At 43.6% G+C, this 25,695-nt stretch overlaps 1 protein-coding gene across 5 annotated transcripts in view; it reads right to left on the bottom strand.

Moving 5' to 3' along the window:
• LOC138296693 (adhesion G protein-coupled receptor F5-like) overlaps positions 1-25,695 on the bottom strand; it is a 912,996-nt gene that overhangs the window by 695,662 nt on the left and 191,639 nt on the right. For 4 of the 5 annotated variants that reach the window (XM_069236060.1, XM_069236063.1, XM_069236061.1 and 1 more), the window contains 2 exons: positions 16,336-17,547; positions 9,281-9,433 (listed from right to left, as the gene is read on the bottom strand). In XM_069236060.1, coding sequence (XP_069092161.1) covers positions 9,281-9,433; positions 16,336-17,547 — 1,365 coding nt within the window. The remainder of the gene's footprint in view (positions 1-9,280; positions 9,434-16,335; positions 17,548-25,695) is intronic. The other variant, XM_069236064.1, reaches the window with a different exon arrangement.

The raw sequence follows: 25,695 nt of genomic DNA, 5'->3' as shown, positions 1-25,695 counted from the left end.
TATTAGGAAAGTGAATAAGACCTGAACTGAGATAGGATTTCCTCTGTGGAAGAGCGCACTGCAATGCTGGAACAGTATCTGCGGGTGCAACGGGGGCAAGCTGAAATGCAACAAGCACAGATGGTTAATCTGATGTGGAAGATGGAGGACTTTGAAAACAGGCAGAGCAGAAACAATTTAAAAGTTGTGGGCTTAGCAGAGGGGATAGAAGGCAGTGATATCCAGGCTTTCATGGTGAAGCTTTTCCAGAACGTACTACTTGAAATTGGGACCTGGAAGTTCAGTGTGTGTTCATCGTTACTCCCTGATGCCAAGAAAATCACGGGCGGGAGAGGTGGACAGGCCCAGAGCCGTTTTAATTTACTTTGGAGGTTTTTTGCTGTGACAGGCTATTTTTGAAAAAGCCCACCCAGGTACCAAGCAGAACTGTGAGGGTCACTCCTTTTTCAACCGCCCGACTTCTGTTATGCCACAGTGGAGAGAAGATGGTGGCTTAGGCAGCATATCAAACCTCCTCAGGATCTACGGGGTGAAGCTTATCTGCTAAACTCGGCTCATTTGAAAATAATTTATGATGACAAAGTGCAGACTTTTACCGCAGAGATAAAGGCGTTAGAGCACTTAAACAATATCTCCCCTGGGGTTGGGAAAGACTCCTAGGGTGTTGATCATTTGTCAGAGATATATGAATTCAATGGCAACAAGATGGCCTTGGGGGGCAGGAAAAGGATGGGGGTTGTGCTTATCGGGTTTTATCTGTCTGCTTTGATACTGGATGAAGTGGGCTGGTACAATGGGTATTTTGGGGGGGACGCTGGGTGCCCCTTCATAGGGTACGGAGTGGTAGAAAGGAGGTTAGACATGTTTTGCTTTGCTTTTTTCTCTAGGTAACTGGTGTTAGTGTAAAGGGGTACCTTGATTCTGATAAGGGTTTATTTCCCTTTTGCTGTTTTTTATGGAGTTGGGGTGGACACTAGATGAGTGGTTCGATAGTCATCATTCAGGCCTTGGGAGGCATACCTGCCTTGGGATGTGGTGGTGGATAGGGAGTGAGGTTGTGGGGACTGGCACCTGGGGGTGGGGGTCTTTGGGTTGGGCAGGGGTTTTGGAGGCAGCATATGAGGAGAAGTGTTGAGATCTCAAGGACCATGATTGACTATTGCGGAGGAACAGGTCTCCAAGCAAAATTTAGGAGCTTAGTACTGCAGTGTTGATTGTGGAATAATGAGCATGAGTTAGATAGGAATTGCATCAGTTAATAGTTGTGGTTTGAACAATAATGGTAAGAGGAGAATAGTGGCTCATGACCTGAAAGTATTGTAGGCAAACATTCTATGCATACAAGGGATGCATATTGAAGAATCAACGAAATATCTGTTGAAAACTATGGGCTTTAAACTAGTTAGGAGTACAACACATGGGGTAAGGACTCGAGGGATTGCTATTCTGGGAAGGGGAAATTTGCATTGTTTCACACGCACAAAATTAGATAGATTTGAGAGATGTGCGATTACCTAGTGTCAGCATGGGAACAGCCTTTTCACCTTAGCAGTGGTTTATGGGTCAGTGGTTGACGACCCAACATTGTTTTATTGGTTAAATAATAAACTGGCCCTATGGCCTACTCTGATTGTACTTTGCAGGGATTTTAATTTCAAAGGAACTGGGGGTGGTTAGAGAAAGGGGCATTCTTCTATACAGGTTGTAAGGCAAAAGGTCCTTGATCCACCTAGGGAATAACCATGGGTTGACTGATGCTTGAAATAGGCTTAAAATGCCAGACACGTGGTATACTTATTACTCTGCACCACACAGGACTCATGGCAGCCTGGACTACATGTTTGTTTCAAATGTACTTTTACATGGGGCCAAGATTGAAAAAGTTCCCAGGAGCATGTCTGACCATAATCTGTTGGTATTAAAGCTAGCTGGGATGGGCCTGCGGTCTATGGTTCGAAACTGGACTTTTGATTGGGCACTTTCTGTAAATGATAACTATGTACATCATATGAATCAGTAGATTCCAGAACTCTTGGAAAATAATCTAGGGTGTGCCTTAGTGGGGACATTGTGGAATGCCTTTAAGGCCGGTATTCATGGGGAAAATCTTAGCTTTGGATTACCCATCAAAAGAACAAAAGGCTGCGGATCACTGAGCTTTACTGCGCCCTTGAGGAAAATGAGTCTCAGCTATTCGCGATGGCCTCTTAAGGGGTGGATGTTGATGGGGTGCTAACTAAGATAGTTCTGGCTAAGGGAGTGATTATTGACATTTTAAGTAGGAAAGCTGCTGCAAAATATATGTTATGAAAAAGGGAAAAGGGAGAGTTAAAAATATAGTGTACAGATTGGCCTTCAGCTGGTGGTCCAAGCTAGGCAAAAAGACACTCAGGGCCTCATTTACTAGAAACTGGCACATCAGCATCGATGCACCAGTTTTCTTGCACCAGCCCCAGACCCCTTAACTACTCCATGGTAGCACTGTATTTATGATACAGCGCTATATGGGGTACAATTCCACAGATGTGCCAGAAATTCTGGTGCATCTGTTGGCGCAAAAGTGGCGCAGTGCTGGAGCAATGTCGGTAAGCTGACGCTACTCCAGCAATGCAAGGAGGGTTCCAAGTTACAAAGCCCAGCATCACTTTAACGCCTGCTCTGAGCAAGCATTAAAAAATGTTTGGTGTAAAAGGCACAGAATAGAACAGTGAAATGTGGTAAATTTCACTGCACTAATTCTGCGTGGCTATTAACACGTGAAAGCCCACCTTGCATACATTATACCTGGTGCAGGTATAAGTGGCACAGGGCTTTGCAAACTGGTGCAATGGTCCTATTGTGCCAGTTTGTAAGTGTGGCACAGTGTAGGGGGACTGCTTGCGCAAGGGGCTTGTAAATAAGTCCTCAGTCTGAAATAAGGGAGATTTGGGATTCCCGTGGTAGCCTGGTTGCAGATGCTGACGGAATCTGTGAGGTATTTCAGTGATTTTATGAGAATTTGCATAAAGAAGAAAAAGATAAGGATAGTTCAGAATAGGATATAGGGCATTACTTTGATTTAGTTCCCTTCAGGAAACTTAGACCGGAGGACCGTGATCGGCTTGAATCCTTCTTTTCAATGGAGGAATTACAATTTGCTATTAGGGATTTGCCGTCAGGAAAAGCAGCAGGCATGGATACGAATTCACTCAATTTTCTTAAAGGTTTTTTCTTGTACTTAAATTCGGATTTGCTGTCGTATTCTATCAGAATTAAAAGGGTCATCCAGCCCAATACTCATGGTCCTTAGCAAACATTATTGTGTTTCCAAAAAAAAGATAAACCCCGACAAAATCCAGGGACATTTAGGCCTATGACTTTAATTAATAGCGACACAAAAATGTATTCTAAAATATTAGCCTCACATCAAAGGCAAGTGATTGGAAAATTAGTCTCTCCCTGGCAGCACAGGTTTATCCCAGGGGAGGGGATCTATAGACCACACCTGCTGGGTCATAACACTCTTTGATGCACCAGTGGTTTTTGGGAGCCCTATGGCCTTGATACTGCTGGATGCAAAAAAAGGCATTTGATAGGGTTTCCTGGGATTTATTGAGATTAGCTAGGGGTTGTTATGGAATTGAGCCAGGTTATCTAAAGGCAGTTACAGCAGTGTTTCAGAGTCCTACTACTAGACTGTATCTGGGCAGGGGTAAGCAGGCAAAATCCAAATGCAACAAAGCGCCAGACAGGGGAGCCCCTGCTCCCACAAATTTTTTGTACTCTATAACAACACTTTCATTTGGAAATTGGACCTGGTATGGAAAAATTTACAAATTGATTGCCACTGTATTGTGTTACCTTATCACATTTAATGAGTGCTGACCTTTGATTGGGAGCAGGTGCTTTACCTTATTAAATTTAATAAATGCTAACCTTTGATTGGGAGCAGGTGGAAATGTCATGCTTGGTGTCTGAGGAATAGGGATTTAATTCCTCTTTAATAGTAAAGTTGGACTTTAAGTCACAATTCTGGAACTGCCACATTCACAAAGTTTAAATGTTCTTGCCCTAACCATCTGGAGCCTTCATGCTCTTCCTGGGTCATATCACTGGGTATAGTTAGCAGTTGGCCTTTCTGTATTCCTCCCAGACAACTATACAATGGGGGGTGCTAGGTGTGCCTTGATGAGCAGTCTCAGTCAGGAGGGGGGGGCGAACTGTGCACAGTCCCACAAGCCCTTCTAAAGAATGGGATTCATCTCTCACCCAAAAAACGTCATACTGGTCTTTTATGTCTCCAAACAGACTAGGGCAAGGCAACGAGGCAAGAAATTTCAGACACTTCTGTGAGGATAAGCCTCCAGACGTTTCTCCAACATCAAAGGAGGCACCAAGTATGAAAATGGGACCCTCTGACCCACTTTTCAAATCACTGCTGGACCTGTGGAAGACTCAGAAGAAGGGCTGCTCTGCTGTCCTCCTACCTAAGGAAGAAGGACTGGACCTGCACCTTGACCATAGGACCAGAAAAGGGACTCCAAGGGCTAGTTGGCTGGCCTCCTGTTCTGAACTCGAACACCCTTGAACCTTGCACCTGGACTCTGCCTGCTGTTAGTCCTTGTCCCCCCAGTTGGTGCTTCCCTAGTCCTGGATCATTAAAAGTGGAGATAAAGGTGCTCTGTCAGCTCAGCTGTGGTCTCCAAAAAAACACAACATGACGCAACACAATGCAGCCCTCACATTTCGTCATTGGACCGATTCAGCATGACACAACCTGACGTGTACCTTCTATTGCAGCCTTTGCAGCACCTCATCAGAACCAACTTGGCACGGGATCCTGCATTGCTCCTCAGAAACGCTGTGGCACAGCAGCCCATATCAAGGACATAAGGTACAATTCTCAGTGGACCTAACCTTGGCCCTGTATCCACCCAGTGCACCATTGTGGTTGGCCTGAACTTTTGGTTATGTCTTGGTCCAGCATGACCAAATAACCAGAGATGGCACTTTGTGCTTTAAAGCACTGTTTTTACCTGACGCTTTAAAATGGCATATCTGCACTTCTACCAATTACATTTTTGTCTTTTTGGTGTCAAATAATTCATTAAAATGTATTTTTTTTTCATTTGGCATTGGGTTTTTCTAAAGTTGTGTTTTCACTTCATACATTACAAGGTGCTTTTAAGTTAAGCCTGACTGCTTTTGTGCCAATGTACCACAAGGTAGAGAACAGGTTAATTTAGTGATTTGTTTTGGTTCACTCTGACAAGGTCTGTGGCTGTTGCTTGAGTAGGGCTACACCTCCTTAACCAACAAACCACATCCTCACATGATTTCAATCACTTCTGTTCGAGCTGTCAGAGCAAAGGGGATCATATACTCTCAACTCTTCTCCTCTGAGAGGAGAGCCAATGGTTCAACTTTCACTTACTTTACAATATTCAAGGCAACCAAATTATCTACATACTCCACCATCATTTTCCCTCAATTCTTTGTGGCTGTTACTTGCTGTTGAGAAATATAACAGAATATCCACTAAAGAGAGAGTTATTTTGTTTATTTAAGTGGAAGTATCAGTGTTTTGTGGAGATGCACCTCTTTGTCTGCAAGCACATCCTCTTTACTTAAAGCTCAATATTAAGGCAACAATTCCAATTAAGAAAAGTATAAAAATGAATTGATAAAACTAATGTTTGATGGCTGAGACTATTGGCTTTGCCAATGGAATGCTCTGCAAAGTACAGGACTATATTACACCTCTGCCACTCCATTGTGCCTGCCCTGGTCATAGTTTGCATTGAACAAAGCTTCAGCCATCCCCAATCAGATGATTAGAATAACTAACATTTTTCAACTAATCACCGACCATACATTTACGTGGAAGACAATAGAAAATTGCATTGCCACGTACCTAACACAAGTGAGCTACAGGTTGTTAAAGCAATTGCAGTCAGTTTTTGACCAGGTTCAAAGACAGAAACCACCACCATTAGAATATTAAAAGGTGCACTGTGCATTCTTGGCAAAGGTGAAGGCTGTCTACATGTCCTCCCTGATCTCTCTGCCTCAGAGTGGGTACAAGACATTTCTCACCCCATGGGAACACCCTGTCCTATAAATAGGAAAATCGTGAAATGGCTCTCCTCCTTCCAAAAAGTCTAAATGAAAATGGGGAAAGGCAAGAACTGAGAATCACGACATGTCAGTAAAGAGTCTGCAGGGCTCAATACTCTCCCCTACAGTGTTCAGCATCTGGAACAAGCCATTGGGAGACCTAAGTAGAAGCAGATGCCTTATCATGCACCATGCTCTCGAGGTAATGCAGTAGATACTAGTAGATTTAATATCTTCTTGCAGAAATACCGCCGCAATAATTTCGACTTGCAAGACTTAAGAATGGAAGTCTATACTAACCTATGTATACTTCATGACATGTGTTAGACTTTTCATCCTTGGCGTGGTCTCCCTTAACTTTTTGCCTCTGTTCACCAGGTTCTTGATGTGTGCTGGACTCTGTTTTTTCTGTTTTTGTTACTCTGGGCACTTTACCACTGCTATCCAGTGCTACAGTGCAAGTGTTCCTATGTAAAACGTATGTGTAATTGGATTTCCATGATTGGCATATTTGATTTACTGGTAAGTCCCTAGTACAGTGCACTAGAGGTGCCCGAGGTCTGTAAATCAAATGCTACTAGTGGGCCTGCAGCATTGGTTGTGCCACCCACATTAGTAGCCCTGTAAATATGGCTCAGACCTGCCACTGCAGTGTCTGTGTGTGCAGTTTTAAACTGCCAATTCGACTTGGCAAGTGTACCCACTTGCCAGGCCTAAACCTTCCATTTTCTTACATATAATACACCCCTAAGGTAGGCCCCAGGTAGCCCATGGGCAGGGTGCAGTATATGTTTAAGGCAGGACATATAGTAATGTGTTTTATGTGTACTGACAGTGAAATACTGCCAAATGTGTTTTTCACTGTTGCAAGGCCTATCCCTCTCATATGTTAACATGGGGGTTGTCTTTAAATATGATTAAAGAGTAAATTCCCTTTGGGAGCAGATAGACATGTAGAGTTTGGGGTCTCTGGACTCACAAATAAAAAATACATCTACTAGTAAAGTTGGTTTTGAGATTGTGTGTTTGAAAATACCACTTTTAGAAAGTGGGCATTTTCGTGCTTAAACTATTCTGTGACTCTTCCTGTTTGTGGATTGCCTGTCTGGGTCAGTTTGACAGTTGGGCTGTTTGCACCTCTCTCTAGTCAGTGACACAAAGGGAGCTGGGGTGTAGCCTGCATATCCTGACAAGCCATCTGTGCTAGGAGGGGTGGGGGAGTGGTCACTTACACCTGAGAGGGCTGTGCCTGCCCTTACACAAAGCAGTCTCCAACCCCCTGGTGTGTGTGGGGCCTGCCCTGGGCAAGGCATGATTTCACAAACAAGAGAGACTTTCCCTTTGAAGTAAGGCTACTTCAAAGGCCAAAATGGGTATAAGAAGAGCACCCAAAACCACAGACTTTAGATCACTTCTGGAAATCAAGAGGAACCTCTGCCTTGAGAGGAGCTGAAAAGCTAAGGAGAAGTGCTGCCCTGCCTGTGACTATGCTTTGTGGCGCTCTCCTGCAGTTGCTGCTTCTGCCTGGTGAAACGGGACAAAGACTGGACTTTGTTGTGCATTCCTGCTTGTGAAGAAATCTCCAAGAGCTTGTCCTGAGCTTGCCTCCTGTTGTTGAAGTCTCAGGGTCATCAAAGACTTCCCCTGCCAGCACCTGGACTCTCTGCTGAGACTCCTGACCTGCCAAGAGATGCCCTATCCAGTTCCTGGGGCCTTGACAGGTGAAGCTGGCAGACCAAGATTGAAAATCCACGTACAGACCGCTGTGCAGGGAAATTTCCGACGCAACCTCCGAGACGCAGCTGAAGAAACGACACGCCGCCGACTCCGTGGCCGAAATCGACGCACCGCCTGCAGCGCGGCTGGAAGATCGACGCATGCGGCTGAAGAAATGATGTGCTGCATCGCTAACGGAGGCTGGTAACATCGCAACCCACACAGCGCGGTTTTGCTAACACCGTGCAGCAGGATTTTCAACGCAAACCTGGCCGGGCACGGAAAAATTATACAACGCCTGCCCGGATCGACGCTTCGCTCTCCTTCAGAGAGGGAAAACGACGTACACCGACCCGACCGGAGAAGGAGAAACAACGCACGGTCTCGCTTGTAGGTGAGAAATCGACACACCGCTTACCTTTTTTGACGCACACTAGCCCGTGCATGTCATTTTGACGCTACCCAGGTACTTTTCAACGCTAACAGTGTTTTATCTGTTTACAAAAGGATTTAAGACTCTTTTGCTTTTAAAATTAATATCTTGACTTGTGTATGCTGGATTTGTTTGTCGTTTTGGTCTTGTTTTGTTTTAGTAAATATTTTCTATTTTCTAAACCTGTGTTGTGTCATTTTGTAGTGCTTTCATTAAGTTTCTGTGTGTGTTGGTACAAATACTTTACACCTAGACCACGAAGTTAAGCCTGCCTGCTTGTGCCAAGCTACCAAGGGGGTGAGCGGGGGTTAACTGAGGATGATTCTCCTTTACCCTGACTAGAGTGAGGGTTCTTGCTTGGACAGGGGGTAACCTGAGTGCCAACCAAAGACCCCATTTCTAACAACATGGGAGTCAATATTTTGGCTACACTGACATATAACTATTCTCAGTAGAGCAGGACACTGCAAACTCAATTGAAATCATAAAAGCTACCTCTCTCCTCAACCCATGTTAGGCGCAAATTCCTACTTTACACGAGTCCAGGAAACTGTTTAAAAATCACTGATCATTTGAGATAGAGATGACCAACAATTAATGTAAATGTAAAGTGAGATACAGTGAAGAAATACGTTTTTCCTTATATATTAACACGAACACATAAGGAAATATCTTAATTTATTGCATTACCTTTCACAGGCTTTTTCGTCAATGTTTCATGTCTATTGACATATTTCACAGTTTTTCATAAAAGCAGTTAAACAAATAATGTCAATTATTATTTATTTCATGGAAACGTGTTAGTCCGTGACTCAAAGTGCATTTTATTATCCTACAAACATAAACAAATACCATACAAAAGGGAAGACACAATAAGGTGCTTAAAACAACACATTTTTAAAATGTTCACATGCATTTAATTTTCATTACAATATGGCGACTTGCTGTGCGCAGTCCGTGTTACACACTTTGTGCACTATACTAGGCTGATTAAAAAAGTCACAGCCCATATTTGTATAATTCATAGACACTTACCTGTAGTGACCGTGATGCTGGTTATAGTAATCACATTAGAGTTTAAGAATGCATTGATATAGTTTAGCTCTTTCAGGAACATTTTGAGAGGCTCCAGGAATGATGCATTGGGAAAGCTTATCTCGATATCCACAACATAATCTTGCGGCACAGCTGTTAATGAAAGAACACACATTGACATCAAGGGATGTGTTATGTCAAGTACGATGGAGCCCAGTCTTTCTGTGGCCATTAAGTGTTCGGTACATCTCGTAACCTTCTTAAGGTCAGCAACGGCCGAGATCAACCTCTCATTCACACCAACCTACTCTCCAGGCACCCCGTCACAAAAGGTCTTTGCTCACTTAAATTCGATTTAGGGCTTGGAAAAAAAATATGCAAGCGTAAATACACATAACGTGAGCTCCAAAAGTATAATGCACACACATTTACACCCACAGGGAGGCCTCAGTAACGGGGTAAATCCAACAACAGAGCACATTTTTGAGCAGTGCTGAGTTTTGAGGAGTCGTGGAAACATAGGTGTAAGAAGCAAACACTCACTGAGTGTTTAATTAGTACAGAAATGTGTCCTAAAACCATACAAATACTATACAAATTGATACTTAAATTATATGAAATGTATACATATTCCATTGACACAGTTATAAAACATTCTATGCTTAATATTAAGCGTAAAACTGGCATAACAGGTACAATTCCACATAAAAACCAACATAAAACTGTTCTTAAAACTGAATAGCAAGATTCTCAAAATGCAAATCTTCAACTCCAAAGGTTTGTCACAAGGGGATGAAACCCCAAACCCCTTGCTTGCTATGGTAATATGTGAGTTCACACTCCTAATCAACTGGTCACTGTGTTGTAAACATATGTGGAAGGAATCAATCATGAATTTGTAAAGCACACTACTCACCTGTGAGGGTCTCAAGGCGCTGCAACACAAAGATTGTGTTGTTGCAGTGCAACAACACAATCTTGAGAAGGTGGGTTCTCCAAAAGTCTCTAACACCACTAGGCCAGTGCCTGAAAATAAATATGTTAGAACAAACTGTATAGTTCATAAAGGGTTAAAAAGACAAGGTACTGGGTGTCTCAACAGCAAGTTCCAGACGCCAAATGAACGGAGCTATAAGAACATTCCTCAAACTAGTTAACATAATACCAAAAAAACATGTAAAAGAACTTCTTTCTGACAACTAAACAGATGGACAGGCCTTAACCTACTCTAGAGTAGTGCACCAAACAATTCTTATGTACAAACATTGGAAAGCATCCAGTCAACGGGGCACATATCTGCCTCTCCCTAAATAATCTCAACTGAAAATAAGACTGGTTTACCATCATAGCTGCAGGCATCAGGGGCAGAGTGACGATTTTATATAATTTGTTGCAGAAGCATCCTTGATACCGAGATAGTCTAGATCAGAGGTTTTCAAAGTTTTTGATGCCAGGACCCCCTTTCCAAACGTTTTTAGGCGTAAGGCCCCCTCCTGAAAAAAACTTCGAGAATCGACAATAAGAAATGTCCCCAATGCCCCTGACAAATCATTTTTATGGTGAAGAAATAATATTAAACAGTGTATAGGAAACAAAAGGTCAGCGTGTGTAGTGGAGTGGTCAAAGGTGTGGCTAAAAACAAAGGTCCTCATTTATGAGGAATTGGTGTAGGGCAGTGCCGAAAGTCTTCTTGCTACGCTGCCCTACGCCAATATTAAAAGGCAGGAATGGACAGTATTCATGAAATACAGTACATTCCTGTCCTTTCCCCTTGCGCTGGCTCACAAATGGCTGCCTAGTGCCAATGTAGGGAGGATTATTTTTGTGCAGGAAGGGGCACTTTCCTGCACAAAAACAATCCTGAGAGGTATTTTCCTCTTTTTTATGTGTGCTGCAGAATGCAACACACATGGAAAGAGGAAAAGACGAGGAGAAATGAAAACCTTTCTCCTCATTACGTCTGCTCTGGGGAGGTGTAAGGTTTTGACACTGCTCCAGTTTACATGATTATGAAAATCTGGGGCCCTTCAAAATCCATGGGTGTTGCATGGGAACAGCCACTGCAACGCCGATGGGACGCCTCCGTGGTGCAGAGTAAGGCAACACACCGGCTTGCGCTGCTGTGCCTTACTCCATATCTATGAGGCCATGCAAAGCCATTTAGAGTGGCTTTGCATCCCTTCATAGGTATGATTGATAGGCTTGTGCTGCTGGAGCGTCAAAAAAAGTGATACTTCCGTGACTTAAGCCTCTCATAAATAAGCTCCAAAATATTCTGAAAGTTTACCACCTTAAATGAAAAATAAATAAAAGAAAGTTATTACTTAGTGGGAAATGCACTTAGTGCATTATGAAACCTCTATTAGTTAATGCACTGCAGAGGTCTGTGTGTAACCGGAGAGGACAGAAAGCACTGTGAATATGTAAGTCCCATACATACAGTATAAAATAGACTACTACAAAATGTGCAAAATACCAAAAGTAATACAGTTTATTTACATAACTGTCCCTTCAACACCTCTTTAGGGGTAGTAAACACTATGTAAATACAATTACAATTAAAAGCACACACTTCACAGTTCAGTTGTTAATTATTTTTGCTACCACTCAAAAAGAATACATCTTTGTCATTACAAAGCTTCCACTGATTCTATCAGTACCTGCTCCCAAGCATCCTTTACATTTGCAGATTACAGTTTTAATTTGCAGATTAACTGGTAGAGTATATTTTCATTTCTTTCAGGCAAGCAGGCTTCCTGGCAAGAACTCTTCTTTAGATGTCTGCCCCTCCCTCAGATTCACTTAACAGGAGACTCAATGAATGACAATTCAGCTGAAGCTTTCTAAGCTATCTAAATGAACCATTCCAGGACGGCTGTCGTTTTCCAAAACAATGACGTTTTGGATTTGAGGCAGGAGTGGCTGAGGATGCGTGCCCCTCTTCCGATGACTCCATGGCCCCCCTGGGGGTCGCGACCCACAGTTTGAAGACCTCTGGTTTAGATGTTATTATGGCTAGACGGATCACTTATAAATGATTCTGGAGCAAAACACATTTAGAGAAATATTTTACTTCCCCATTTTTAGATCTGGTGTTAACCATGCCAACTTCATTTTAAAATATACTTGCTTATAAGAGCTTTCCCCCGCCTTCTTCATCTATTGGTCTGTTATTGTGTGATTCACAGTTTTCTTCCTCCTAGTACAGCATACATAATGGCGACAGTGGGTCAGCCCACTTCAGCCATTGGCTGACTCCATTGTAAATGACAATATTCAGCCCTTTTACGAGCAACACATCTTCCCTTAAGTGTCATGGACTACTATGGCAGAATGTGTTTTTTCTGAGGCCCTAAAGTAATTTTTGCATTTGAAATTCTTTTTTTAGATTGACAAGGGCGTGGTAGCATCCCTTACAGTGAAGTTTTACAAAAACCATGACAAGACATAGTAAGCACTGACAAAGCCATGAAGGATGGTGGCCAACATCAGACCTATTGGCTTTGTCCATGCTTGTTTTTAAATGAATGTGAAGGTACAAGGACTCCACAGCAGTATCATCAGATCTAGCCTGTTCAGATTTTCACCTGCCTCATTGATCACTACGGATTAGCCTCCCATCTCATTGTACACAAGCAGTGCCCCAGCAGGCTTGCGGCAGGTCATATTGTCCCACAGAAGCCTATCTGAACAATCGTAGATCACTATGATTTTTTCTACACTTCACTAAACAAGAATGGGTGGAATCACACCACACTGCACACAAGCACTTCCCCAGCATGACCAATGGTGAGGTCATGTATCAACACTCCCTTTCCAACCTCCGCACCCCGTGGCCACCCCAGCCAAATTGACACTGTCCTGAAATTTTGTGTGCCTCTTCACCAAAGATTTGCCCCCTGCATCACCACACAATAGGAATGCCACAGGTGGCCTAGTGGCGTTCATGTGATCTGTCAGTGGCCTATGCATCCAATCAGAGTGCAATCTATTTTTTTCCCTGGCTCACCATCCACCAAAGGTCGGTCTCCCTTGTAACCATAAACAAGCATTGTTTCAGTAGGCCCAGAGGCAGGGTTTGGGTCCTTATGGTGGCCTCCTCAAACAATCAGAGTCGGCTCTGATTTTTCCACCTCATCTGCCTCTGAAAACTTCAGTCACAAAATGTTTTTCATATAAGTGGCTTTGCCTAACGGTACAAAAGAAATGGCATCTCCAGTTCAGGCCTAATAGAGCAGGAAGTTCCGATAGCCAGTGCCCCTATACCTGAGGTAAACAATATTCACTATGTGCATTACACGCAACACCCCCCTCTCCCCTACCAACACAAAACCACACCATGCAAACATTAAGAACCTCATAAACATCCCTCTCACAAACACACTCATGCCACTTTTGACTCATGCCCATGAAGGTACACTCTGCAGGCCTCCATGCACCTGACATTGCAGGCAATATTGCACAACATAATCTGGATGAACTTAGTCATCATAGAAACATGGGTCACATCCACATTCACACACATCTTCGGTATTCCTGTTCCACAAGCTAAAATGTCCAATGTGCAGACCACACGAAAAAGACAGGAGTTTGGTTTGAGCTCCACACCTGCCATTTCCTATTCACCACAACCCAGACAACACTACGTGCAGAGACACAAGGCCTTCACAGAGGAAAGCTCAGACCTCATTGCCTCTGTTTCGCTTCAAAATAAAAATCATAGGATCCTCTGAGACTTCAACTTCCCGGGAGATTCAAGTACTGAGACAATGGAACGACTTCTCATATGTCCTCTTAATATCCTGAACATCTAGCAACACATCACAATACTTACCCACTCCAAAGACAACATCAGTCACCTCATCTTAATGGCCTATCCATCACTGCAATGAAAGGCCACTCTACCTCCAGACTGGCTATTTATCTCACCATACTCTACTCCCTGTCTCAAAGTACAGCAAACCCACAAGGGTAGTCTGAATGAGAAAACATACCTATTAGTGCTTCAAAAACTCCCCACTGAATCACATCAAGAAAAACTCAGACTCATTAGTCACCTGCCAACCAACAACAGGCATCAACATACTGCTCAGCATATAAACCCTCACCCTGAAAAGACAAGTGAACACCAAAGAAATAATCTCCAACCTGCTCAAAAGCTAGATCAGCAAGAACAACCTCTTCTAAAATGTCAAACTAAGCTTCAGCCCACACTGCAGCACAGGGATTGGCAATTTTCACATAGCCAACAAAGTACTCCAAAACAAATAACACTTTCTTCCAGATTCTACTTGACCTCTCCACTGTCTTTGATTCACTCAACTGAGCACTGATCCACGCACTGGAAACACACATAGAAACAGTTCTACATTGGTGAAACTCCTACCTCACCAACCACTAACAATGCATGCAGATGGGAAATTCAGGGTCCCAGATCCTCCCAATATCCTATAGGATTCCATCTTGCCCCTACTATTCAACCTCTACAATCAACCCCTTAGCACTACTCGCTGGTCACTGCGTCAAGATCCATAAATACATTAACAACATAAAGCTCTATTTGGAAAAACTCAACTGATTGTGACATTTGGTAACTCAAAACGTACCTCAGTCTCTCTGAACAGGAAGTTGCTTTCCTACCTAAAACTTAGCCTGATCAACAAAGAATTCCGCCTTGTTATCAACAGGAACAAAGAACCACAAATTCATCCCTGGTTGTCTGAAATCAAACTGCAAAGCTTCATCCACCAGCTAACATCCAATGTAAAATTGCTTGGATTCAACCTTACCTTTACCCTCTACTTGCAAAGAAAACTAAGACAACATGATAGCACCTTTCCCTGCTGATGAATTGAACCATTTCCTCCCTGACTCTGATTTTCAGTCCAAGATCTGATCCAGAAGTATTTGACAATCCATAACACAGTTTATATAATTAAAGGCCTGGAGAAGATTAACCATAGCACCATAATCCTGAAGGAACTACATTGGATCCCAGCCCCCCAATGCCCTCAAACTCATGAAAACCAGGAAAACGATCACCAAAACCCTCATCATTAGCACACTAGACTATGGGAACACCCTATGCACAGGGATAACCAACCAGCTCACATGACGACTTTATACTGCACAAAATGCAGCAGTTAGACTAGTCTGGGGAACTCCACTGGCTCCTGATACACAAGTGGAGATCCACACCTACAACGAACTCCAGAACCCAGGCCCTGCCTATCTCAGTAGCTATTATAAGTTTCACCAATCATACCAATCACCTAGACAAATCCACGCTGCTGGGCTCTCACTAGCACACACACACACTAGCACACACGCCACGCATATATAAAAGCAGAACAGGGTAGCATGCCTTCCCATACCTGGCTCCTAAAGCCTGGAACTACCTCCCAGAAGACGTCAGAGCCTCATCCCCTCTTCTTGACTTTCACAAGAAGCTGAAGACCTGGCTTTTTGAGTAATACTCTAGGACTGGCCTCTACATCTGCTGAAGAGCTCCAAGACCCCCTTATGAGTGATTAGGGTGCTGTATAAACACCATTGAAATAAAATATCATAAGATCAAGACCAGGCGATCACATAGCAAGACACCAGAAATGGTACTCCTGTTTACCTGGCTGAAAAATCATCACGTCACTATAAAAGGCAGAAGACAAGACATCATCACTTAGAATCAAAGTACTGTAACAGGATAAAACCAAATAATTGGCCTTCCCCTTCTGTGCTCTCAAGATCTGGAATAACTTGTCTGTCGACATCAAAATAGCCCCAAATCGCCTACATAAAGATCCTCAAGTCTTATCTCGTCAAAGAACTCTGCATCCTGAAATGATGGCATCACTATCTGCTGCATTCTGCTTCTTGTTAAAGATACTGAATCATATTGTGGCCTCTGACCTAAGTTCAGCACTCTTTTGCTTTCTAGATAGATCTGTGCTTTACTAATGCACATACATAAGTGCATGCAAACACACTATTTTCACAGATCAAACTTCATCAGAAATAAAAACAAATGACAATTTTAAAATAGAATAGTTCAATACCTGAAAACGAGTCTGCTTGGCCAAGTGAATATCCATAAGATATCCAATTTTCAACTCCATATACATAAATTCCAAATGTTTCTGATTGATGAGAAATTTCATGTTGCCCACTAATTTTTTCTAATTTCACTTCCCAACCAGTGAAGCCCTCCATGTGCTTCACAGTCAGGACATAATCACTCAGTGGCCTGTGGTCGAGCAGAAAATCCGATGAAGAAGAGGATGAGCGAGACACAATAAATAGGTAGTTGTAATAAAAGTCTTGGGTAACAAACTTGTAGTAGCTCCTGGAGAAGTTGCTGGGTGGAACGGTTGTTATGAAAGGATCGACTATGAATCCTAATGGACTGTCACCCCCCAGGAAGAGATATCCAACCATGATTGGCCCAGTTGCATTCACAAGCATCCCATTTTGTAAGTCCACTCTGACCTGAGAACCAGGTTGAAGGAGGTACTGTAGTGTGGTTTCTTCAGTACGAAGATCAACTGTGGTGTTTGGTCTTGCAGCGATGATAATAATACTGTCTTGCTTATTTTTAGTCATCAGCGGGAGTACAGCAAATTGTTGCCCCCAACTTTTCACAGGAAATAGCTGTTCTACTACAAAGTCACAGGCACTACCCGGTGACCAATAACATTTATTACCACTGAAAACAGCCACAGGTGTTGAAGAAACAACTCTGGTGCCACTCAGGTCATTACTGTCACTGAGGAGAATGACCTCTTGTGGAGCCAGGGTAATGGTGACCATCTGTTTGTCTTGATATCTGATTCCATCAACGAGTAAGGAGCCAGACACTGTAATATTGACCTCAGTCTTAACATCTTGGCCATTAGCAACAGCAAAATGGTTTCCTAGCCCACTTCCGTTTCCAGGTGTGAAAATGAAGTACTCTGTGCCCAAGTCTTGGTTGGAGAGGCAGGTGAAAGCATCAGCAGTATAGGTAGCGTTGTTAAATGCAATGACTGAAATCTCCGCATCTGAATTCACCATCACTAGCTTCCTTGATTTTTCACCTGCAGTGAGCATGTACTCTGTAGATAGGATCACCTCTGTTGTGCTGTTCTTCGCCAAGTACACAGTCTCATTGAAGGGTGGAGAGGGGACTGTGACCTGCACCATGCATGGCTCATCATAACTGCTCAGCTCTAGTGCAAGGGTGACTGGAGTTCCATAATAATTCTCGGTGAAGGCTACAATAAAATGTCTTCCTATAAATTCAGAAAAAATGCAAGAAAACAAAAAAGAACAATTTTTAAAGTGAGACGTATCATTATGAAATGTTTGTTTCTTGACAAAAAAGGTGCATAAAAATAACAAAAACATAAATGTAAGCAGATAATGATATTTATGCACAGTTAGTCTTCTCACTTTTCTTGTGTTCCTGTTGTCCTGTGGCCCTACTTAGGCACTATCAAAAACTACGGGGTAGATTTATTAAATCCTCAGGCAACACTGCACAGCAACCAAAATGCTGCATTGCGTGAAAGGGGGAGAGCAGGACAGTTCCATATTTACAGAGATATTGTACTATCCTGCTCTTTCCCCGATGCTGGAGCATAGTGCAAGGTATCTGCCTGAGTCCTGCATAGGTTTTGTAATGGTAGGGTACCCTTCCAGTATTAAATACTATGCTTAGACTAACTTACATTTTTTTCCTACTTTGTATCTGTGTTCTACAGTACAACACACATGCAAAGTGGGAAATGAAAGTAGAAACAAATGTATTTTTCATTGTGCCTATTTAAAAAAAGACATTCAAAAAAGGTGCCGCAACAATCCCACTCAACAGTTCTTAAAAATGGACATCATTCCCAAATCTGACCTTGGAGCTGTTGGCTGCAAAATCATGCCTACTTTGTTTTTAGTAGATTGGGTTTTGCGTCAATAAGCATGGATGGCTGCATGGGAACGTTCATGTGCCACAGATGTAACACTCATTTGGCCCTAAATAATGCAAAGCACTGCTATGCACTGGTTTGTGCTACTTTCAGGCTAATTTCCAACACAAAATAATAAATTATGCTCTGGAAAGTAAATTGGAAAAAAAACATTGTGCACCATTTTATGTCACTTTTATGATGGAAGCATTGCTCAAAATCTTATTAAATATACCCATTTGTTTTAGTGGTAAAACAAGGTTCAAGCACTATTTATACCACAGAAAGAAGAATGTGATATGCAGATGTGGGATGATATAAGTACAAGTTATACTTCTCAATGTGCGCAAAGAGCAACCAAATAACCCTGGCCCAAAAATGTGATATTTGAACAATGGCCCATATATCAATTTGCATAATGTGTGTAGCACCCACGCCCAGATGCATAACCTTTAGCAGCACATCTCCTTTCCTAGCACTAAAACATGGTGATGTGTCTCATCACTCCCACACAACGGTTCTTAAAAATAGATATCATTCCCAAATCTGAACTTGGAGCTGATGGCTGGGATCTAGCTTGCCTTGGGAGCTGTGCCGTGGCGGCTTAAAAATAACCAACAGTAACATGTGCTTGAAGGAAGCAGTAGTCACAGGGGAATTAGTCGCTTGTGACCTTGGGGAGATCTTTTGGCCTGACAGGTCCCTAAATCATTGTCCTTTACTTCTTTCCCATTTTAGTGATGAAAGAAACAGTAGTAAGAAGGAAGATCATTTGGAGTCATAAATCATCATCTACACAACCCTACCACTTCTAGTGAAACGTATGGACATGCATCACAAACATTTTCCGTGTGTTGGTGTGGGGTTCAACTACTTCGGAATTTCTAAGGCAGGTGACAGCGACTGATGGAAAGCAGATGCAAGAATCGTTCCCTACGCTTGTGATACAAATATGAGTTCAACTACCTTTGGAAAACTTTGAGTCTGTCGGTGCCAGAATTCCCAGCAAGTCATGTTACAATGTCTCACTACTGTAGAGCACTAGGGCCTTATTTAAAGTTGGTGGATGGGTACAACATCAGAAATGTTACTGACATTCCGTCTGCCTTTTTAAAAACAGAATGGGATACAATGCACTTGTTATAAGGTGGACAGGATATTAGTAATGTTTGAGAAGGAGTAACCTATCTGCCAAACTGTAATTCAGGCCTGTAATTACTTTTCCAAACATTAGTACATATGCATTTGGCCCTAAAGTGTTTTTCACTGTTATTGCAGCGTTCACTGCAACCACCCAAGGGCATCTGTCACATCTGAAAAAAAAACGTGCATGTTTGACCTTACTTCTACAAACTAATGTGGCAAAGAAACTATATCAATAGACAGATCTCGTATAGATGAAGGGCAGCATCCCAGATTTCACAAGAACTTAATATCTGGAAATGACCCTCAACTACTTTGAAATTAGTGGAAGTACAATGAATGATGCACCTCACCGTAAGATTGCAGACTAAAGCCTGATCTCTCTCCAACCTTATCATTCCTATTAAAACCCTGTGATGAATTTAATAATTTTCCTTCATAATCATAATTTATTTGCTGGGGACGACATCTGATATTTCATCTCTGGAGTATTTGAGGCTTGTTTTCTAGACCTGAGCTACATGTGCACTGATATAAAAACGACACATCAGGTGTAAAGTTGCAATATCAGATATATTGGTAAAAAAACAATTTCATTTCTGTGTAAATGTTTTCTAAAATTGCACAGTTCAATTAGGCGGCCATAAACTTGAAGGGAATATGTAATCCATTTGTACCTAGAAAGATATGCCAAAAATGCATGTTGTCTGCAGCAGGCTGCAAGGCCTGCTTTTAAAGATGTAAAATGAATGAAATACACGTCTCACACCTTTTACTAACAAACAATAAACTTCACATTTTCAAAATATAGGCCATATAGTAGGAGAAATCTACCAGAATCAGTAGGTTTGTATTATCTATATTTCCTATGTTATCCATGTCTTATATTTATTAAGCTATCCTGCCTGAAACTTAGCAGCAATGTTTATATTCGTTATCCTGGCCCATCTGCTGCTGTTCACACACCATGCTTATTTTTCATAGCTAAAATCCATTGGGCTGGCTGAGGAGAAAGGCGGCTTGGTTTCACGCCCACACACCAGTCTTAAAAGGTTAAAACAACTGCCCTCAGTATGCCAGATCACATGCCCAGCGAATGGCATCCACAACACTGAGGAGGTCATTACGAGTCTGGTGGTTCCATGACTGCCATGTTGGCGGCAGCAGTCGTACCGCCTACAGGCTGGCGGAGAAGACCACAAAATTATGACCATGGCAGTCTTTACTACAGAATACAGGCTATTCACTGCTTGCACCGTCAGTGGATCAATCCACCACGGAGGGCGGGAAGCACCTTCAGGCTGGCGGAGAGCATGTTTCCGCCAGACAGGTTACAAAGTTGCACACCGGCAAGGTTTCCGCTGCAGTCGCACCAACACAGAAACCCTGGCGGAAAAAAACAGTATAAATGGAGACACTGACCTACAGGAAGCCATACCCGTCAGGAGCCACCATGGAATCTAAACTACACATCTTCCCGCTGCTCCTGCTCACCCAACTAGTCCAGAACCAGCGACGACAACGGTAGCAACCATTAGTACACACTTACCTGTCACTGTAGAATAATGCCAAGGTCGCAACGCACACACCATAAACATCCTGTACGGGTGGCGCGAGTGACACATACATGTACTCCTACACTCACATGCACATTCACACACAGCCACATACACACATGCACAGACTCACTACACACACTACGGACAACACACACTACCAAAACACACACCGAACCGCAGCACACAGTACAGGCACTGTCAAACACAACAACACACAACACCAGCAAAGTACACTACTACACAACAACTGCAACACCTCATATGCACCGTCAACACTCCGCAACACACACCCCCACCTGACAATACATACAAATAACACAACGTAACAACACCATTGTGCCAATACACATAATCACACAACTAGGCATACGTCACACCACGCAAACACAACACACATCGGTTCTGACATTCCAATCACCACACACACTCATGCACACAGTACAACTACACAAAGGCACACCACAAACAAATGCCAACAGTATCAATACATAAATATCAAAATAAATGAATGTCCGAACAACATACATGTCCAACACACCATACCCAACCATCACTGCAGCACAAATGCAAAGCACACACCAACACAAGCAACCCAGACACAATAGGTAGCACAATCACCACACACACAAAACACACTCACACACAAAAGAAAGCAGGCAAGGCCATAACAGCCATGATGAATGAAAGGCAGAACAAATATGTAACGATGGAACCAACAACTTTTTGGCCCAGATGTATGGGAATAAATAAATAAATAAACAGAAAAATAAAAAACTATGAACAATAAATAAAAAACCCTTAGGCCAGTCCAAAGACTAAAGTGCAACATGCACAGATGGAATGTCTGACTTCCCCAACATGACTCCTGACTGCTAAATTACCTACACAGGTAGGGGCATAAAGGGGGCAGGCAGGCACCTCAGGGATTGGGGAAGGATAAAGCGGGGGGTTGGGCTTAGGTTTGGGAGGGGGGTCTCTGGGCTTGGGCTTGGGAGGGGGTCTTTGGGCTTGGGAGGGGGGCTTTGGATGTGGCTTAGGTGAGGGCTGAGAACACTTTGGAGGGGTCGACTTCTTGGCAGGGGAGGGGCATGGGTAGTAGCAGGGGCAGGGGAGGACTTGGAGTTGGTAGGGCTGGACTTAGGGAGGGAAACTGCTCCTTGGTGGTCACACAGGGTGGGAGAGGATTAGGGAAAATGTTCAACTCCGAGAGGAAAAACCTCTTCAACTCACGGGTACAGTCATGGCAAAAGGGTTTGGGAGTGTAGGGAGAGGGAGTGCTTGTAGGAGGTGCCTTGGTGGATGTTTTGGGTGCATGTTTGTGCAAGGAATGCTTGTGTGTGCTGGGTGTCTGTTGGGTGGGTGAGTGAGTGTGGGCATTTATGTGTTTGGGAGGAGGAGAGTGGGAGTTGCCATGCTGGATGGATGACTGTCAGTTGGGGTGGTGAATGCAGGTATGGTAGATGTGCTGCATATGGGTGTGTCTGTGGTTGTGGTGTCTGCAGATGTGTTGCCTGTGGTGGGTCTGCTATTGTGCAGAATGTGGATAGGATAGGAGTCAGGGCTGTATCAGTGAATGTCAGTGTGGTGTCTGCAGGTGTGTCCGGTGTAGTGTCTGTGAAGGTAGGGGTGGTGGGGGAGTCTGTGCAGGTAGTGGGTGTTGGTGTGTCTGCAGGTGGGTGTTGTTTGCGTGCATGCCGGTGGTGGGTCTTGTGGTGCTTTTGTTTGTCTGCAGAACCTGTGGCTGTTGAGGTCGATGCTTGCTTGTCTGTCTGTGTGCTCTGACTGGGATGGGGAAGAGGGGTGTGGGATGGGGAAGAGGAAGGTGGAGGGGGGACGGAAGACAAAGGGTGACTGGCTGCCATCAGTGCAGAGGCTGGAGCCTTAAAGGATCTCTGTAGACCACCCAGTGCACTGTGAATGCTACCCAGGAATGCATCGCCCTGTTGAACTTGAGTTGCAAGTCCCTGGATGGTATTCACAATTGTCAACTGACCCACAGAGATGGACCTCAGGAGGTCAATAGCCTCATCACTTAGGGCAGCAGGGCTGAATGGGGCAGGGGAAGAGGTGCCTGCAGAGAAGGAGATGCCCACCCTCCTAAGTGAGTGGCTGCAGACAACTGGGTGGGGAGCTTCAGGGAGGGTGGTGGTAGTAATGTGGGTGGCAGACAAAGATGGTGCTGGGGTAGTCCCAGATGGGTCTGCTACCACCAGGGAGTGTGCACTGGAGGAAGATTCCGAAGATGATGATGCAGAAGATCCATTCTCCGCTGTGCACTTCCCTCGCCCTCCGGGCCACTGGGTCCCTGGCTGTAGCAGCACTCCAAGTCCTGTGGCCAGCAGCATCCCCACTCGCCTGTGCCCCATCTCTTTTGCCTACAGATGCTGATGCACACAAATAGAGAGAGAGGGGGGGAGAGACAGAGAGGGAGAGAAAGGGTTATCATATTCCTTACATACACACATGTAAACATGCACAACTGTACGTAAACATCTCCAGGCTAAGCTATCTTTGCTGGCATTAAATATATCCTACATCATGTAACAACATGTTACAACTATCCACCCCTTTATGCCATCCCTCATACCCACATAAGATTCCAAGTAAGTTAGCATGACTGGAGTAATTCAATTGAACACCTGTAAAGCCATGTCAGCATGCTACTCATACCCTTGCAGAAGTAGGTATATCAAGCATATTCCAGATCATATCTCTCCATACTCCTATCACCTATTGGAAGAGCAGATGAGTGGTCACAAAACATCATGCATGTCCTGAAACAACACCTAACCAGTCCATCTCAATTAGTAATGTCCCTTGCTAGTGTAGACTATCCGATTCACAGACCACATAGCACCTGTCATACATATCTCATGGCTGGCTGATCCCCTATGCATATACGGCAACATGAATATCTGAACCAATGAAGACAGAATAAGTGGGAATCACATACAAGTGACAACTGACGTGTAGTACAGGAATGGCATGACATTCACACATTCAAAGAGGAATATCTGCAGACACAAAACACAGATACACCACATCACTGAATAAATGCATGTGCAGCTACAATCGCTTACAAAGCACACATGATACATCCATTGGCAATCACTGATTGCAGTGTCACAACAAGTACACTTCAGGCAGCCACAATTGACATCATAGGCCACCTACCATTCCACCTGAGTTGCAGATACTGTTCCAGGACTTGACAACATGAGAAAACCAACATCACTTACACCATACCTGATATTTGATTATCTGTACCCAACTCCAGACTACACAAATTGCACACGGAAATTACATGTACACATGAACCTACATGACTGCCAGTGCAGATACAACATTTCCTGTTACAACAAATACCTGCTTCAGAAATAGTGGTACAACAAAACCATTACTTCATGATCACATAAGTGATGCAATACCTAATCCTCACCAGACTGGACACATCAGCTAGGCCAAGGGTAACAAAGAGTGTCTCACTTTATATGTTGTGCACCCAAGTAACCATTGTGACATGATGTAGGCAGCATATTACCAAGGTTGGTAAGGAATTGGTAGGGCATTGACACACATAGCATTGACATAGCATATTGTAAAAGGCTAGCTCTGCCTATGTACTTAGGTCGTCTAGAACCAACCCACTGTGACTTAGATAAAATGCCCACATTTCAATCACATGGAAAAGCATGATGAGTTTAAATACACAAATCAGACACCCAAAGTAGTTTGTCCTTTTGTTGCAACCTTCACATACCCACTAGAATGGAGATGACTGGACAATGGGGGTACAACAACAAACACAGGTATGACTTACACAGGCCATATCTGTGGTGTAAATGAGATGCAGCCTCACATAAAGTCCATACCTGTGCCTGTACTAATTATGTTTGTGAGTCACCTAGTTGATACAACAGGTGATCAGCACAGATGGGAGTGGTCAGACACCTTAGTGCCACTAACGCTCATATGCAGATGGATGGACCAGGTTTGAGTCAATAGTTATGGTGAAACATCAGCTCACATCAATAGGAATCTCAGGATGGGGCAACACATGTGACATTGACATTTGAGCGTCTCCACTTGCAGTCAGAATCAGAATCATGTCTTGATACAGGAGTCCAAAACTTACACATATCTAAACATGATGCCAGATCCACATCTCATACACTGGCAAGGTGGTACCAATTGATTTCCACTAAAATGCGGACCATTAAGGGGGTCAGGGTCCAACGTGCACCCCTCCCTCACTGGGAGGACATCCCCAGCTGGGCATCTGCAGTCTTCCAGGCCCAGTGTCTTAGGTCCTCCCACTGCTTCCAACAATGGGTGCTCTGCCTGCTGTGGACCCCCATGGTCTGCACTTGCTTGGTGATTGCACGCCAGATCCCCTTCTTCTGATGGGCGTTTACCTGCATGGATGACACAGAAAAAAGGAAAAAGTCATGTACACAGGCCCCATACCAACAGGAGATGACACTACACAACTGTAACAGCAACTGAGCACACATACCCATCCTCTCAGCACACATGCCTGTACGGTATTTCACATGCATGCATCTACTGCAACTACAGTTCACATGGCCCATTCATCGTCACACACAACACTAATCACACATGGCTGGAGCATTGGACTCAAGTGCCCAATATAGCTGTCCATACAGGGCTAGGACCTCCTCCACCAGCTTCTCCAGCTCTTCCTGTGTGAAGGCAGGGGCCCTATCACCTTCAGGACGTGGCATGGTGGCTTCAGAGGTAGTACACAGCAGCTCAT

The sequence above is a fragment of the Pleurodeles waltl genome, chromosome 5 (genome assembly GCF_031143425.1).
Source record: "Pleurodeles waltl isolate 20211129_DDA chromosome 5, aPleWal1.hap1.20221129, whole genome shotgun sequence".
Lineage (NCBI taxonomy): Eukaryota > Metazoa > Chordata > Amphibia > Caudata > Salamandridae > Pleurodeles > Pleurodeles waltl.
The sequence above is the reverse complement of the archived record's forward strand: the minus strand, read 5'-3'. Positions and strand labels throughout refer to the sequence as shown.